Below are 15,514 nucleotides of genomic sequence, written 5' to 3' on the forward strand. Positions count from 1 at the left end.
GCAGGAGATGCAGGTTTGACCCCTGGGTCAGGAAGATCCCCTGGAATAGGAAATGGCAACCTACTCTAGTATTCTTGCCTGGAAAATCCCACAGACAGAGGAGCCTGGTGGGCTACAGTCCATGGGGCTGCACATAGTCAGACCCGAATGATCACAAAGTATGAGGTGAGGCAGAGAATCAGCCTTATTTCCTCCCAGATGGATAATTGACTGTGAAATCTCCATTTATTAAGTAAAGTATCCTTTATCTCTGAATCTAAATTCCAGCTTTTCACATGTGCAGTTTTCCTTTGGTATCCCTGGGATATTGGTTCCAGGAACTCCTGCAGACACTAAAATCCACAGATGCTCAAGATCTCATATAAAATGGAGTAGTATTTGCTTTATCCTATACATATTCCTCCTGTAAACTTTAAATTATCTCTAGACTATTTATAACACCTGACACAATGTAAATGCTGTGTAAATAGTTGCAAAAACAATGTAAATGCTGTGTAAATAGTTGCTGCTGCTGCTAAGTCGCTTCAGTCATGTCCGACTCTGTGCGACCCCATGGACTGCAGCCTACCAGGCTTCTCCGTCCCTGGGATTCTCCAGGTAAGAACACTGGAGTGGGTTGCCATTACTATTGTTGCTAGAATATGCATGTTGCTAGACTATGCTAGAAATAGTTGCTAGAGTATGGCAAATTCAAGTTTTGGTTTGGGGAAATTTCTAGAATTGTTTTTTTTTTCCCCGAATATTTTCAATCTATGGCTGGTTGAATGCACAGACTTGAAATTCGCATATTGAAAGGGAAAATTGTATTGACATCTGATTCTGGGTTTTCTATTCTGTTCCATCACCTATATCTAATCCTGTACTAATGTCATTCTATCTTAATTATTATCATTTTCTATCATTTTCCTGTCTGATGAGGTAAATCCCTCTTTAATACTTTTCTGTAATTTCTTTGCTAGTCTTAGATACTTCTTCCACCTTAAATTTAAGCTCACATAATATAATTCAAATTTTAAAATGTGAGAATTTTAAAGTTTTATTAAATATACTCATTAAATATGGAGAAATATACAAAAGTTTATAATAATCATAAATCTATGTTCCCTAAACAAGAGATCTTCCAAGTAAATGGAATATAACTTTTCAAAAATTTTAAGAATTTGATAAAAATAGAAATACAGTGGTTTATATTAATACTTGGAGAAGGCAACCCACTCCAGTACTCTTGCCTGGAAAATCCCATGGATGGGGGAGCCTGGTAGGTTGCAGTCAATGGGGTCACCAAGAGTCGGACACGACTGAGCGACTTCACTTTCACTTTTCACTTTCATGCATTGGAGAAGGAAATGGCAACCCAATCCAGTGTTCTTGCCTGGAGAATCCCAGGGACAGCAGAGCCTGGTGGGCTGCTGTCTATAGGGTCGCACAGAGTCAGACATGATTGAAGCAACTTAGCAGCAGCAGCAGCAGCATATTAATACACATTTTTCAATATTAGAAAGATTCAATAGACAGAAAAATAAGTATAGGCAAAAAAGAATTAGGAAATGCATCATCAAACACAATGTAACACAAAGATATAGAACTTTGCATCTTGTAAATAGAAAATATTCCTTTCTTGATAGGTTCGTGGAACATTTCCAAAAATTTAAAGTTTAGCTGGGCACAGAAGAAATTGTAATAAATTCAAAAGTATCCATTTTTCAGGCCACTTTGTTGGATACTAATATAATAGAATTAGAAACAAATAGCAAGAAAATGACCAAAAATAATTTTATTACTTGCAGTCAAGAAATACCGAGCTCCTATATTAATGGGAAAATTTAATTGTAATCCTTCTTGGAAGCAAAATAAAGAATGTTTATACAGAGACCTCTGGGACACATCTAAAGCCAATAATGAAAATTTCTAAACTCTCATTATTACAGAAGATAGGCCAGAAAAAAAGGAAATCAGTATCCATTTTAATAAATTATTCAAAAAGTAATAAACTAAACCTGAAGAAAGATGGGAAGAAACTAATGCAAATAAAAGCTGAAATTAGTGGGAAGGAACAAAAAAGTATAGGAAGGATAAATATAAATATCGGTTCTTTGTAAAGACCGATAAGTCCATTGTGAGCATGATTAATGGGGGTAAGAGAGAGTAAAAGTACACAAGATAAGGAGTTAGAAAGAAGATATAACAGTAGATACAGACAAGATTAAAAGAGACACAATTAGATCATACATATTTGAAAAACTGAAATAGATGATTCCCTAACCAAATATAATTTTAACAAAATTTACTCAGTGAGAAGTAGAAAAAGTAAACTAACGAAATGAAAAGTTTTTAAATAGTAGCTGAATTAAGAAAAGATAATTCCAAAATCATAAAAAGCACACCTCTTATTTCATTTTGTGAAGCCAAAACAATTTTGATACCAACTTTTGTGCAGAACCAAAAAGAATAGCCCAACTTCCATTAAAATTAAGAATAAACCAAAGAGATCTATTACCAACATTATTATTCTGTTTTGCCTGTGGAAGTCTAGAAAATGCAGTTAAAACAATAAAATGGAATCCGTGGTATAAACTGGAGGAAAAAGACAATTATTAGTTTGGTGATTGTACAGCTTTATATCTAGAAAATTCAAGACATTATTGAAAAATCACTAGAATCAGTAAGAAAAAGCATTAAAGATAACTCAGTATAAAGTGAAGTACACCAAATTTAGAAGCTTATCTCTGTACTAACAGTAGCCAACTAAAACTGAAAATACAGGGGAAAAAATTCCATTCACAATAACAATAAAAACAAATGCTTAGGAATACCTTTAGCCAAAGAGATACATTGAAAATGCTGTAAAAATTTATTAAGGAACATAAAACAATATTTGAACAAATGAAAAGACATACCATATTATTGACTGGGAAGGCTTAGTATTATAAAAAATCAATTCAATCCAAATTAAGATATAAATTTCATGTAATGCCAACTAAAATCACATCAGGCCTCCTCTCAAAGCCTGGGTTTGGCAAGATTTTCCGGGCCGCAGTTTCAAAGAATGAAACTTACCTAAGAAGGTTTCATGTAATTCCATCATGTCGCAGTTGCCTGTTGAAATGATTTGCTCAGTCCCTTGTCACTTTAAAACCTTGGACCATTTCCTTCTCCAGGGGATCTTCCTGACCCAGGGATTGAACCTGTGGCTCCTGCATTGACAGGTGGATTCTTTACCATTGAGCCACCAGGTAGAAGGGGATAAATATATGTAATTATAGTTGATTTGCATTGTAGTATGACAGAAACCAACACAACATTGTAAAGCAATTTTTCTCCAATTAAAAATGAAAAAGAAAACAAACTGGGACCATCAGGTTTTCTTCTAGTTTTGTTGATGTCATTGTTGCTTTTGCTGATGACATCTGTTGTTGTCATTCTCATAAAAATTCAGATTGGAGCACAGAAAGAGCAGAACCTTGGGCATGATCAGATTTTTGGTAGAGTAGGAGAAAAGCCCAGTTCTGACCTGAATTTCCCGTGTACACCTCCTTCTGAAGGTTGTAGCTGATAGGGAAAGTTTGTGTTAAGAGAAAGAAGATTGATGGTGACCTGGAAATGGAGACATCTGTGGTTCCTCTTAGGACTGTTCTCTTCTATCATGCGGGAGCTTGCCAACATCACCCATGATGGGCCCAAATGGATTTTACTGGATGGTGACATTGACCCGATGTGGATCGAGTCTCTGAACACTGTCATGGATGATAACAAGGTACCAAGGGGGAAGAGGAGCCCCATGTCATCCCCAATCATGAGTGAAACCAGCTCCCCAGGCACATTTGAAAGCCTGGATTGCACAGTAGGGCTGGCTCTGAGTAAGGAATTATTACTGGTGTCTTTTAAAATTTGGGGGGGGGGCTTTATTGAGATAGAGTCAACATATAACATTGTTATAATTGATATAAAACATTGTGTACATTTAAGGTATACAACCTGATGATGTGAAATACTTGTATATTGCAAAATGATTACCACAATAAGGTTAGTTGACAATTCCATCACCTCCCATAATTACCTTTGTGTGTGCCTGGTGAGAACTTCTAATATCTATTCTTTTTAAATTTTCTTAAATTGAAGTACAGTATGGAAATTCCTTAAAAAAAAAAAAAAAAACTAGAAGTAGAACTACCCTATGACCCAACAATCCCACTACTGGGCATATACCCTGAGAAAACCATAATTGAAAGAGATGCATATACACCAGTGTTCACTGCAGCACTTTTTACAATAGCTGGGACCTGGAAGCAATCTAGATGTCCACTGACAAGATGAATGGAAACAGAAACTGTGATACATATATGCAATGGAATATTACTTGGCTATAGAAAAGAATGCATTTGAGTCAGTCCTAATGAGGTAGATGGACCTAGAGCCTATTACACAGAGTAAAGTAAGTCAGAAAGAGAAAGACAAATATCGTATATTAACTCATGCATATGAAATCTAGAAAGATGGTACTAAGATCTATTCTTTCAGCAGCTTTCAAGTACACAGTACAATATTGTTAACTACAGTCACCATGTCTTACATTACTTATTCATCTTATAACTGGGATGTTTATAATTGCCCACCCAATACTCCATCCCTGGCAACCACCAGTTTACTCTCTGAGTTGTTGTTTTTTTTAAGATTCCATAAATAAGTGAGATTATCTATTGTTTGCCTTTCTCTGTCTGACATTTCATGTGCCATAATGCTCTCCAGGCCATCCATGCTGTCACAGATAACAGGATTTCCTTCTTCTTATGGCTGAATAGCGTTTCATTCTGTGTGTGTGTGTGGCATCTTCTTTATCCATTCATCCACTGACAGACACGTAGGTTGCTTCCACCTCTTGGCTGTTGTAAATAGCACTCCGGTGAGGACAGGATGCAGATAACTCTTCAAGATCCTGATTTCAGCTACCCGTAAATGGCAACCCACTCCAGTATTCTTGCCTGGAAAATCCCATGGACAGAGGAGCCTGGCAGGCCACAGTCCATGAGGTCGCAGGAGTTGGACACGACTGAGTGACTTTCACTCTCACTTCATCTTTAACAGGTGTCTCAGAACTGATTCATCCCATACAATAACTTACAGTTATCTTAGAGCCATGCCATCACTCCCGTGTTTTTAGCATTGTTGTAATTTCCTTTAGAATCTTCCACATGTAGATCAATTCAGTATATAGAGCTGCAAAGAATCTTAAATCATTTATTCAAATCTTTTTTCTAAAAGGGATTTTTGTTTGTTTATAAATAAAGGAAACTGATGATCAGAAACATTCTGAGCCTGTCAAGTATCCTCAGTGGTGGTCAATCTTTATTTTATTTTTTTATAAACATTGAAAACTGACTGCCCATAAAGAGGCTGTAAAGTTGGGAGCACTTAACTTGTTTGGAAAGCACACCCAGATTAGAGGTTTTACGGTGGCTTGAACATGTACGGAACATACTCTTCCAGAGGGAGCCCTTTAAAAGAAACAGTAGTTACATGAAACCTGAGCTCTTTTCCTTTAATTATCAATTTTTTTTAATAGGGTCTGTTGTTGTTATTGTTCATTCACTAAGTCATGTGTGACTCTTTGAGACCCCATGAACTGGAGTATGCCAGGCTTCCCTGTCCTTCACTATCTCCTAGAGCTTGCTCAAACTCATGTCCATTGAGTCAGTGATGCCATCTGACCATCTCATCCTCTGTCACCTCCTTCTCCTCCTGCCCTCAATCTTTCCCAGGATCAGGGTATTCTCCAATGAGTAGGCTCTTCACCGGAGAAGGCAATGGCACCCCACTCCAGTACTCTTGCCTGGAAAATCCCATGGATGGAGGAGCCTGGTAGGCTGCAGTCCATGGGGTTGCTAGGAGTCGGACACGACTGAGCGACTTCACTTTCACTTTTCACTTTCATGCATTGGAGAAGGAAATGGCAACCCACTCCAGTGTTCTTGCCTGGAGAATCCCAGGGACAGGGGAGCCTGGTGGGCTGCCGTCTCTGGGGTCGCACAGAGTCAGACACAACTGAAGCGACTTAGCAGCAGCAGCAGCAGGCTCTTCACATCAGGTGGCCAAAGTACTGGAGTTTCAGCTTCAGCATCAGTCCTTCCAGTGAATATTCAGAACTGATTTCCTTTAGAATTGACTGGTTTGATCTCCTTGCTGTCCAAGGGACTCTCAAGAGTCTTCTCCAGCACCTCAGTTCAAAAGCATCAATATGGTCCAGTTCCTTCAAATCACTGACATCACTTAAACTTTTCAGACAGCTTATTTCCTGACTCAGTACACAGGGATGGTGATCAAGAAGCTACCGAAGGAGAGACAGAGGACTTTGTGGAAACTTTCAAAGATACTTATAATTGTAATGCCTATCAGGAATAAAAGCCAAACTCCCCTGAGCTGGTCTCACACCCTAACTCCTCCCTGCCTGCTGCACCCCTCCCCCGTGTCCAGGTGCTGACCCTGGCAAGCAACGAGAGGATCCCTCTGAATCCAACCATGAGGCTTCTCTTTGAGATCAGCCACCTGCACACGGCCACGCCAGCCACTGTCTCCAGAGCAGGTATGGACCACAAGAGGGAACAGCCGCATGCCTACTCAGCTGAAAACAGGTGCCTCTAGTGATACCTGTTTCGCTGGCTCTGACCAAAGCTCCAAGCAGGAGTCAGACATTGACCATCCAAAACTCTGGCCTAATCCTCAGCCCTAATCCGTGCCCATGAAAGTGAGCCAGTGCTCTACAGCCAGGATCATGTGAGTTTCTCAATTCAGAAATGTTTACAGTGACAAAAAGAGGAATAGCCCCTGAGCTGGACAACTGCTGTCTTCTGCACAGAAATGCCTCGAATTAGGCTACTTTCAGGCCAGTTCTAGCTTCCATGGAGGCTAGTGAAGATGATTGAGCATTACAAGTTCTCACTATATCTTGATGCAAAATGACTTTATACCTAAACTTTCCTGGTTAGGACATGGACTTGTCCTTTTGACGGGCTTCTCTGGTGGCTCAGTGATAAAGATTCTGCTTGCCAATGCAGGAGACATGGGTTTGATCCTTGGATCAGGAAGATCCATTGGAGGAGGAAATGGCAACCCACTCCAGTATTCTTGTCTGGAGAATTCCATGGACAGAGGAGCTTGGCAGGATACAGTCCATGGGGTCACAAAAGAGCCAGACACGACTGAGCAACTAAACAATATCCTTTTGGGGGCCACCATGAATGTGCACACTTCCTCACCATGACAAGTATTGCTGATCAATCACAGTCTTCTTTCCTCCTGAGCCTGGATTTGGCCTCAGGATCCTTCTCAACACTGCTGTCCATCAGCAATTATCAGGGCATCAGAGCTGACCCCAAAAGCAAACCCTCTCAGATCTCAGCCAGATATCTGTTATTTTCTTTTTCAAGATTTTTTTTTTTTTTTTTTTTGCTGTGGACCATTTTTAAAGTCTTTATTGAATTTGTTACAATATTGCTTCTGTTTTATGTTTCGGCTTTTTGGCCACAAGACATATAGGATCTTAGTTCCCCGACCAGGGATCGAACCTGCACCCCTGCACTGGAAGACAAAGTCTCAATCACTGGACTGCCAGGGAAGCCCTTCTGTTCTTTATAAGGCCAGTCTTCTGTACATTTTTTTTAACAGAGAAAATAACTCTGGGGTGAAGAATATCCTGAGCTCTATGAACATGTTACTAAGCTATATTCTCTGTGCTCTCAGGGATCCTGTACATTAACCCGGCAGACCTGGGCTGGAATCCTCCTGTGAGCAGCTGGATCGACAGGAGAGAGATCCAGACAGAGAGAGCCAACCTAACCATCCTATTTGACAAGTACCTTCCGACCTGCTTAGATGCGCTCAGAACAAGGTAGGCCAAGCAGTGAGGAAGGCGAAGAATTAAAGCAGCAACAAAGAGCCTGTTGGCTCATACCTGGTGTCCTGCTGATGTTCTATCCTGTCCCCAAAGTCAGACATCCCCAGGCAGTCCCCTCCAGGTGTGGCAGACGGCACAGGGAACATACATTAGGATGGAGTTGAGATGCCTGTTGTCAGTCCAGGCAGGAAGAGAGGGGAGTGAAGAGAGGGAGATTTACAGAGCCTTCTGTGAGTGCTCTGCAGGTGTTTCTGGAGGAAATGCAAGTTGTAGTTGTTGTTCAGTTGCTAAGTCATGTCCGATTCTTTGCAACCCCGTGGACTGTAGCCCACCAGGCTTCTCTGTCCATGGGATTTCCCAAACAAGAATAGAGTGGGTAGCCATGCCCTCCTCCAGGGGATCTTCCCAACCCAGGAATCGAACCCATCTCTCCTGCATTGGCAGACAGGTTCTTTAACCCTGATCCATCTGGGAACCTAGATGGCTTGCTTCTCAGCCACCCTGCGCCTCTATAATACCAAAGCTTTTGCTGCTACAAAGCTGCATGGAGTTGTCGGATCCACAGACACCAGCAAATTTCCATAGTCGTCCAACAGCACCACTAGGATGGAATAGTCCAGTGTTTTGGAACATATCTGGATCTCTCTTTCTTCAGATTTAAGAAGATAATTCCAGTCCCAGAGCAGAGCACAGTTCAGATGCTGTGCCACCTTCTTGAGTGTCTGCTGACCGAGGAGGACATCCCCGCAGACTGCCCCAAAGACACCTACGAGCTTTACTTTGTGTTTGCTGCCATCTGGGCTTTTGGTGGAGCACTGGTCCAGGACCAGGTGAGAGGGTGTGTGCTGAGACTAACACCCACGCTAGCCAGCCGAGATTTGGGAGACGGAACAGCTAAATGTCACAATTAACATGGGGGCATCAAACCATTTAGTTATGTCTCCCTGATCCTGCTGAAGACGTCAGCCCCCTTAGGAGAGCTTCCTGTAGTGAGACAGATGAGACTGAGCTGCATTTTGTTGCTTTTTGATTCAGTGAATGTGTCCCTAATTTCTTGGACAGTTGTTGATTGAATTTGAAAAACTACAGGTGTGAATACCTTACTTAGAAAGATGTGTGTTTTAGGTGGGATGGTGCTGTGCTGTAGAGGCTTGAGTAGGAGGATTCCCTTCCTAAAAACCTTCTAGAACAAGCATGCACCACTCTATACCAACCATCACATCTTCATCAGCCCTGAAACACAGAGCTGTCCATAGAAGGCTTCTGCTGTTGTTCAGTTGCTATGTCATTTTTGACTCTTGATGACTCCATGGACTGCAGGAGGACACTATGCCCCCCTGTCCTCCACTATCTCCAGGAGTTTGCTCAAATTCATGTCCATTGAGTCAATGATGCCATCCAACCATCTCATCATCTGTCACTTACTTGGCTTCCTGCCCTCAATCTTTCCCAGCATCATGGTCTTCTCCAGTGAGTGGACTCTTCCCATCAGGTGGCCAAAATATTGGAGCTTCAGCTTCAACATCAGTCCTTCCAGTGAATATTCAGGGTTGATTTCCTTTAGGATTGACTAGTTTGGTCTCCCTGCAGTCCAAGAGACTCTCAAGAGTCTTATCCAGAACCACAGTTTGAAGGCATCAACTCTTCATTACTCAGCCTTCTTTGTGGAAGAAGAACCACAGAAAGTTAGACCAAAGGTTAATCGACATCGAGTAGAAAAATGAAGTAGTATTTATCTCATGGTGTTTACTGCTGTGGTTTAAGGCTGTTTGGCATCCTGTTCTCTAAGCTTTGTGTATTCTCAGCCTTTTACTTTACTGCTAAGTCACTTCAGTCGTGTCCGACTCTGTGTGACCCCATAGACAGCGGCCCACCAGGCTCCCCCGTCCCTGGGATCCTCCAGGCAAGAACGCTGGAGTGGGTTGCCATTTCCTTCTCCAATGCATGAAAAGGAAAAATGAAAATGAAGTCGCTCAGTCGTGTTGGACTCTTGGCGACCCCATGGTCTGCAGGCTACCAGGCTCCTCCGTCCATGGGATTTTCCAGGCAAGAGTACTGGAGTGGGGTACCATTGCCTTCTCCAGTTTTCTCCAAATAAAAGGTACTTTACTTGGAAACAACATAATTGAGGTTAGGCAGACCAGTCTTTTACAACTGACTCTAGCTACCAGGGTAGCTTAGCAGTAAAGAATGCTATGCTATGCTATGCTATGCTAAGTCACTTCAGTCGTGTCCGACTCTGTGTGACCCCATAGATGGTAGCCTACCAGGCTCCCCCGTCCCTGGGATTCTCCAGGCAAGAACACTGGAGTGGGTTGCCATTTCCTTCTCCAATGCATGAAAGTGAAAAGTGAAAGTGAAGTAGCCTAGTCGTGTCCGACTCTTAGCGATCCCATGGTCTGAAGCCTACCAGGCTCCTCCGTCCATGGGATTTTCCAGGCAAGAGTACTGCAGTGGGATGCCATTGCCTTCTCCGGCAGTAAAGAATACACCTGCCAATTCTGGAGACATGAGATTGGCCTCTGGGCTGGGAGGATCCGCTGGAGAAGGAAATGGCTATCCACTCCGGTATTCTTGGCTGGAGAATTCCATGGACAGAGGAGCCTGGTGGGCTACAGTGGCGGGGTCGCAAAGAGTCAGACATGACTTAGTGACTGAGCATGCAGCAGCTACCAGGCAACATCATGTAGAGGCTGAGAATGTGGACTCTGGATTTGAATTCTAACTCTGCTACTTGTTACCTGGGGACCCTGGACAAGTAATTTAACATCTCTCTACCTTAATCTCATTACTGGTACAAAGAGCTAGAAAAGTTGCCCAAGTGTCTTTATCCTGATCCCCAAAGCTTTGGGTACAAGGCAGTGAAAGCGACAGTAGTGGTGCCCATTTCCTAGGACAGAAGTAAGGGTTAAACGGAGGGGTGCTGTTCTAACCGTCCACGTGTAAAACTCCTACAGTACTGCTTACTATTAATGTTCTCCTACTTAGGGCTTCCCGGGTGGTGCTAGTGGTAACCGCCTGTCAGTGCAGGAGGCTCATGAGACACGGGTTTGATCCCTGGGTCAGGAAGATCCCCTGGAAGAGAGCACAGCAACCACTCTAGTACTGTTGCCTGGAGAATCCCATGGATAGAGAAGCCTGGCAGGCTACAATCCGTAGGGTTGTAGAGAGTCAGACGTGACTGAAGCGACTTAGCACGCGTGCACCGTAAATATTCAATTTTATAGTAAGTATCTGATGCTTTTCTCACAACAGGGGATTAAGCCAAGCTGCAGTTTCTGGAAAGTTATGATTTACTCTTTCTGGTCTGGGTTGATTATGGGCTCTTCCAAAGAAAAAGGTAGGGGCTTCCCTGGTGACACAGTGGGTAAAAATCCACCTGCCAAGGCAGGGGACTTGGGTTCGATTCCTGATGCAGAAAGATCCCACAACCAACCCCCTACACCATGACTACTGAGTCTGTATTCAGCGCCCGCGCGTGGCAACCACTGAGCCCACGTTCCTGGAGCCCACGCTCTGCAACAAGAGAAGGCACCACAATGAGAAGCCCGCACACCAGAACTAAAGAGTAACTCCCACTCACCACAACTAGAGAAAAGCCCACGTGCAGCAACGAAGACCCAGCACAGCCACAATTAAAGAAATAAATAACTTTTAAAAGATGCAGCCCCTGACGTTTCAGCTACTGAAATGTCAGCAACCACTGCTGGTTTCCTCTCTTACACTGGTGCCGAGCAGGCTGTGAGGTATCAGGATAAAAACACGTGGTCAATTTTTTCTATCTCCATGTAGAAAAATCTAAATCCACTCAGCTCTTTTTAAAAGCGAAAGAGAAAGCCTCCCTCCAGGCGTCCCGGGCTCTGAAGCACTTGGAGCTGTCGGCGGCCGTGCTGGCCCTGGGGGGTGGAGGGGGGCAGAGCACACGGGAGAAAGCTTTCAGCAGCAGGGACTGTCCGAGACCCCCTCACAGCCTGCATTCAAGCCAAACACGAAATAGCGCTGTAAATAGAAAAGTATGAAGGTAGCCAGAGTATTCACATCAGGAACACCCATGGTGCTTATATTGAAAAAGCTGTTATTAACAAAAAGCAGAATATAATACAAAGCACAGCCCATACCTGGGTAGACATTCCAATAAAAAGAGGGAGTGGGCAGGTGGATCCTGGCTAAATACTTTGCAGCAATCACAGGAAATTCTCTCTCAGAAGCAAATGCTTCTCAGCACGCTCTTGGGCACCTGGGTTCAACTCCCGATTCTTCTCTTTAAAAATAAATAAATAAATGAACTTTTTATTTTATATTGGAGTACAGCTAATTAACAATGTTGTGATAGTTTCAGGCTGAGCAAAGGGACTCAGCCATACATACACATGTACCCATTCTCCCCCAAACTCCCCTCCCATCCAGTCGGCCCCATAACACTGAGCACAGTTCTCTGTGCTATACAGTAGGCCCTTGTGGGTTATCCATCTTAAATATAGCAGTGTGGACATGTCCATTCCAAACTCCCTAACTGTCCCTTCCCCCGCCACCATTCTTTCCCTGACTTCCAATTCTGCCATCTGCTGCTAGGATGTAACCATTGGGCTTTTGCTTTTTCATGCATAAAATAGGAGTAATTTTCAGTAGCCAGGCTGACTTAGAGCATCATGAAGATCAAACGAGGTGATTCCGTGTTTCCAAACTCAGCTCCATTGCACCACACTGTATGTCAGCCCTCCTGTTGTCAAGTTCAAAGGGCAGGAAGAGGACCAGAGACTTGTCGGAATCTAAAGGAGCTGGAGTTCAAAAGGAGCCCCTTCACTGAGGTCGCTCAAAGAGCAGAGACACTCAAAGAGTCAAACTGAGAAAAGGCCGCTGGATGGCCCAGCAGAGGTGACCTTGTCTTTCTAGCGTCTAGTCAGAGTAGAAGGTTAGGTGCAGTGCTAGGCTTCAGGAAGCCAGACAGAGCAGTCCAGGGAATGGCTTGGCTGAGAAACTGACCGGGTAGCTCAAAGTGGAATTGAGAGTGAGGAAAGAGGATCCCCCACCAAGCTCCTTCTGTCTAGAGTTGGTCTGTGTCTTGGGTTCTCCATATAAACATAAAATCTGGTTTTCATTAGGAAGCCAAAGGTCTTTAAGAATTTTTTTATCCAAAGGTAGACAACTGTTACCTTTCCATGAATAAATACTGTCAGCCAGAAAACAGTTGCTGTCAGGTAAGACATTTTTTAAGCTTTGTTTTGTATTTTCTTTTCATTTAGTTTTCATTGGGAATGGTTTTTCAGTAGCACTCTTAGTTCTGCTTAGGTGTTTTAGGGGGAAGCCCTCTTTTCCATAGTGTGATTCCATTTAAGAGGTTGTCTGAAAATCGTTTTAATTCATAGAAAGATTTTAATATCTGAGAGTACTCAAACTAAGGATGTAAAATTCCTGTGTGTGCGTGTGTTACTTCTCAGTCGTGTCTGATTCTGTGACTTCATGGACTGTAGCTTGCCAGGATCTTCTGTCCATGGGATTCTGCAGGCAAGAATACTGGAGTGGATAGCCATTCTCTTCTCCAGGGGATCTTCCCAACCCAGGGACCAAACCTGGGTCTCCCTCATTGCAGGCAGATTTTTTTTACCATCTGAGCCACAACGGAAGCTCATAAACTTCCCATATCTTCCTATTATGATGAAAAAGCACAGAAAGCATGACCCTTGAAATCATATAACATTGGTTATTTCTATTTTTTGCACCTATTTTAAATTCTGTTAGTGTATTTAAGTAAGTAAGTAAGTGTTAGTCGCTCAGTCGTGCCCGACTCTTTGCAACCCCATGGACTGCAGCCCACCAGGCTCCTGTGTCTGTGAGATTTTCCAGGCAAGAATACTGGAGTGGGTTGCCATTTCCTTCTCCAGGGTATCTTCCCAACCCAGGGATTGAACCCAGGTCTCCTGTACTGCGGGCAGATTCTTTACTGACTGAGCTAGTGTATTTACTTCATTGTAAATATTCTTGAGGGTACCTTTGCATTTTGCTTTTGACCTTGGATCTACAATTTGGATGTCAACAACTTCCCTAAAAAGCACCAGTATGTTAAGTTCTGATGTCATGATCCCGATCTGGGTTATTCATCTTTAATCTCGTTTTCAGTATCTGTTCAGCAGTATTTTTAATAAAGAATTACAGAGGAAAAAAAGAATTTCATCCAAGGGTCAAACATTGGGATTTGTTGCCCCTAACATTTCTTATTGCAGAGGACAGATATTAGGAAGATATTTTGTCCCTTTAATCTGAATTCACATCAGAATAAGAAGAGCAAACAAACCTGTCCTTAGAGCCTATTTCCATTCTCTTTTTAAGGTGCAAGAATTCAATCCTATTTACCAAGTAGGCAGCAAGTTCAGTTCACTTCAGTTCAGACCCTCAGTCGTGTCCGACTCTTTGCGACCCCATGAATCGCAGCACGCCAGGCCTCCCTGTCCATGACCAACTCCCGGAGTTCACTCAGACTCATGTCCATCGAGTCAGTGATGCCACCCAGCCATCTCATCCTCTGTCGTCCCCTTCTCCTCCTGCCCCCATTCCTTCCTAGCATCAGTCTTTTCCAGTGAGTCAACTCTTTGCATGAGGTGGCCAAAGTACTGCAGTTTCAGCTTCAGCATCATTCCCTTCAAAGAAATCCCAGGGCTGATCTCCTTCAGAATGGACTGGTTGGATCTCCTTGCAGTCCAAGGGACTCTCAAGAGTCTTCTCCAAAACCACAGTTCAAAAGCATCAATTCTTCAGCCCTCAGCCTTCTTCACAGTCCAACTCTCATCCATACATGACCACAGGAAAAACCATAGCCTTGACTAGACGGACCTTTGTTGGCAAAGTAATGTCTCTGCTTTTGAATATGCTATCTAGGTTGGTCATAACTTTCCTTCCAAGGAGTAAACATCTTTTAATTTCATGGCTGCAGTCACCATCTGCAGTGATTTTGGAGCCCCAAAAAATAAAGTCTGACACTGTTTCCACTGTTTCCCCATCTATTTGCCATGAAGTGATGGAACCGGATGCCATGATCTTCATTTTCTGAATGTTGAACTTTAAGCCAACTTTTTCACTCTCCACTTTCACTTTCATCAAGAGGCTTTTGAGTTCCTCTTCAAAAGGTGGAAGATGACACCACCTCTTCATAAGGGTGGTGTCATCTGCATATCTTAGGTTATTGATATTTCTCCTGGCAATCTTGATTCCAGCTTGTGTTTCTTCCAGTCCAGCGTTTCTTATGATGTACTCTGCATATAAGTTAAATAAGCAGGGTGATAATATACAGCCTTGACATACTACTTTTCCGATTTGGAACCAGTCTGTTGTTCCATGTCCAGTTCTAACTGTTGCTTCCTGACCTGCATATAGGTTTCTCAAGAGGCAGGTCAAGTGGTCTGGTATTCCCATCTCTTTCAGAATTTTCCACAGTTTATTGTGAGCCACACAGTCAAAGGCTTTGGCAGAGTCAATAAAGCAGAAATAGATGTTTTTCTGGAACTCTCTTGCTTTTTCCATGATCCAGTGGATGTTGGCAATTTGATCTCTGGTTCCTCTGCCTTTTCTAAAACCAGCTTGAACATCTGAAGTTCACGGTTCACGTATTGCTGAAGCCTGGCTTGGAGAATT

The 15,514-nt window shown here is 42.9% G+C and overlaps 1 protein-coding gene across 2 annotated transcripts in view; it reads left to right on the top strand.

Moving 5' to 3' along the window:
- DNAH9 (dynein axonemal heavy chain 9) overlaps positions 1 to 15,514 on the top strand; it is a 285,309-nt gene that overhangs the window by 122,190 nt on the left and 147,605 nt on the right. For both annotated transcript variants that reach the window (XM_027516812.1, XM_027516811.1), the window contains exons 33-36: positions 3,627 to 3,754; positions 6,469 to 6,577; positions 7,735 to 7,882; positions 8,544 to 8,718. In XM_027516812.1, coding sequence (XP_027372613.1) covers positions 3,627 to 3,754; positions 6,469 to 6,577; positions 7,735 to 7,882; positions 8,544 to 8,718 — 560 coding nt within the window. The remainder of the gene's footprint in view (positions 1 to 3,626; positions 3,755 to 6,468; positions 6,578 to 7,734; positions 7,883 to 8,543; positions 8,719 to 15,514) is intronic.

The sequence above is a fragment of the Bos indicus x Bos taurus genome, chromosome 19 (genome assembly GCF_003369695.1).
Source record: "Bos indicus x Bos taurus breed Angus x Brahman F1 hybrid chromosome 19, Bos_hybrid_MaternalHap_v2.0, whole genome shotgun sequence".
NCBI classification, from domain to species: domain Eukaryota; kingdom Metazoa; phylum Chordata; class Mammalia; order Artiodactyla; family Bovidae; genus Bos; species Bos indicus x Bos taurus.